The sequence below is a fragment of the Brassica napus genome, chromosome C7, assembly GCF_020379485.1.
Source record: "Brassica napus cultivar Da-Ae chromosome C7, Da-Ae, whole genome shotgun sequence".
Lineage (NCBI taxonomy): Eukaryota > Viridiplantae > Streptophyta > Magnoliopsida > Brassicales > Brassicaceae > Brassica > Brassica napus.
Genome location: NC_063450.1, coordinates 46,931,625 through 46,933,680, shown reverse-complemented (window position 1 = coordinate 46,933,680; position 2,056 = coordinate 46,931,625). Strand labels below are relative to the sequence as shown.

The 2,056-nt window shown below is 35.5% G+C and overlaps 1 protein-coding gene across 1 annotated transcript; it reads left to right on the top strand.

Annotated features, from left to right (window-relative positions):
- The first annotated feature begins 202 nt into the window (after positions 1-202).
- LOC106440155 (ethylene-responsive transcription factor ERF039-like) lies at positions 203-1,568 on the top strand. The gene has a single exon (XM_048762894.1). It carries the CDS (start codon positions 663-665, stop codon positions 1,206-1,208), a length of 546 nt encoding a protein of 181 aa, XP_048618851.1. The 5' UTR covers positions 203-662; the 3' UTR covers positions 1,209-1,568.
- Positions 1,569-2,056: the final 488 nt, after the last annotated feature.

Below are 2,056 nucleotides of genomic sequence, written 5' to 3'. Positions count from 1 at the left end.
CAGATTCGATCAGAATAATGTAATTTAAATTTACCCGACATAGTTCAGGTACCTATATTTTATTTGGAAGGACTAAGAGCATGATTATTGGGAGTTTATTAAAGCAAGGTTATTAGCGGAATATAAGAACCCGTCTCTTAACTTTTAACTAAAAAAACTAAGAACCGGCTCTTAAATAAGATATTTAAGAGCCGGTTCTTAATTTTTTTAGTTAAAAGTTAAGAGACGGGCGCTAAGAATCCCACCTTAAGAATCCTCTAATAATCATACTCTAATTACTATTTAGGAGTCAAACAAACAAGTGTCCAATTCAAGTCTAAATAGTGAAAATTATATTACAATACATAAAATAAAAATACAATTGCAAGAAGAAACAAAAAGAAAAATAAAAAAGGATCTTAACGCAGTCAAAGTTTTTTTAGCTTTAGATATTTATTTATTTTTTTAGATATTGAATTTGTAAATAATAAAAATGAATAAACATACACACAAGAATAGTTACTTCGGTATTTGGATGTATATATTAGAAGAAGCAAACCAGTCTCTCCTCACAAGTCACAACTATTCCTACTCTCTCACACCCCTAAATACAAAACAAAACTTCTTTATAATCTTCCGACCAAAACTTCTCTCTCTCTCGTATTACATTTTCATTCCTTTAGATGCAAGACTCTTCTCTTCCCCAGCCGGAACGTAATCTCCGGTCACCGGCGCCGGAGAAAACCTTAAGCAGTTCAAAAGCTAAAGATGATCAAAAGGGTGTTTCTAAGCATCCAAATTTTCGTGGGGTCAGAATGAGACAATGGGGAAAATGGGTGTCTGAAATCAGAGAGCCAAAAAAGAAATCAAGAATCTGGCTCGGCACTTTCTCCACCCCGGAGATGGCGGCGCGTGCACACGACGTGGCCGCTTTAGCCATCAAAGGAAGCTCTGCTCACCTCAATTTCCCGGAGCTCGCTTGCCATTTGCCGAGACCGGCAAGCGCCGATCCGAAAGACATTCAAGCCGCCGCCACAGCTGCCGCCGTTGAGTGGAAAGCACAGGAGTCTCCGTCAAGCATGGTGACTTCATCGATGACGTCATCTTCACCCGCGGACGATGCTTTCTCTGACCTCCCTGATCTTTTGCTAGACGTGAATGATCACAAAGTTGATGGATTCTGGGACTCGTTCCCGTACGAAGAACCTTTCTTCATGGAAAATTATTAGGACGGCAAATTCCGGCCGGCGAATGATTTTTCCGGTAGTGATGGGACATGGTGTCGTTAAGTAAGTTTTGTCTTTATGGGGATTTTTTTGTTTTCTTTCTTTTACGTGGGAGTGAGTTTCCAAATGTGTGACGTGTAAGTAAAGGTATCCGGTTAATTTTTTTCTTTTCTTTTTGTACAAAAACGAACGTGATTAACAAAAGGTTTTGTTTATTGCGTTATTATTTTCCAAACCCTTGAATAATTTGGGTGGGTAAATTTTCTTTTTGGGCATTATTTGGGTGGGTAATTTATGTAAAGAACTACGATACAAATATCTCGTATACAAATAAATAAATGGTAAATTCGTAGCTAACAGAAACTGATTTTTCTTAACCATAAATGTTCTTTTAGTATTCACATAACCATGTTACTTTATTAATACTGTGCTAGAACAAAGAATCTTTTACATGCTATAGTTTTTACCCATGTAATTTTGAAATTTTACATCGTTGGAGAAATGTTTTCTATATCTCTGCTTATAATAGGTAAGTTACCCGTGTTTTTACTTTTACCCATGTAACTCTGCCACATACAGAAAATTTACATCAATAATTATGCTAACCCTATATAATATGTTATTATTTATAAACACAAATAAAACGATTGCTATGACGAATGGTGAAATTATAATCTCATCTTCACTGACTTGAAAACTTTTTCTTAACAAAAAAAGATACAGAAAAAGATTGATAGTTGTTTATCCATAAAAGTAAACACGCATTAATTAAGATTATATCAATATAACAAAATCGTTAAGTATTTGGAGCTTGCTTTTTGAGTCTTCCGACCCTTTGTTTTCACATCTTC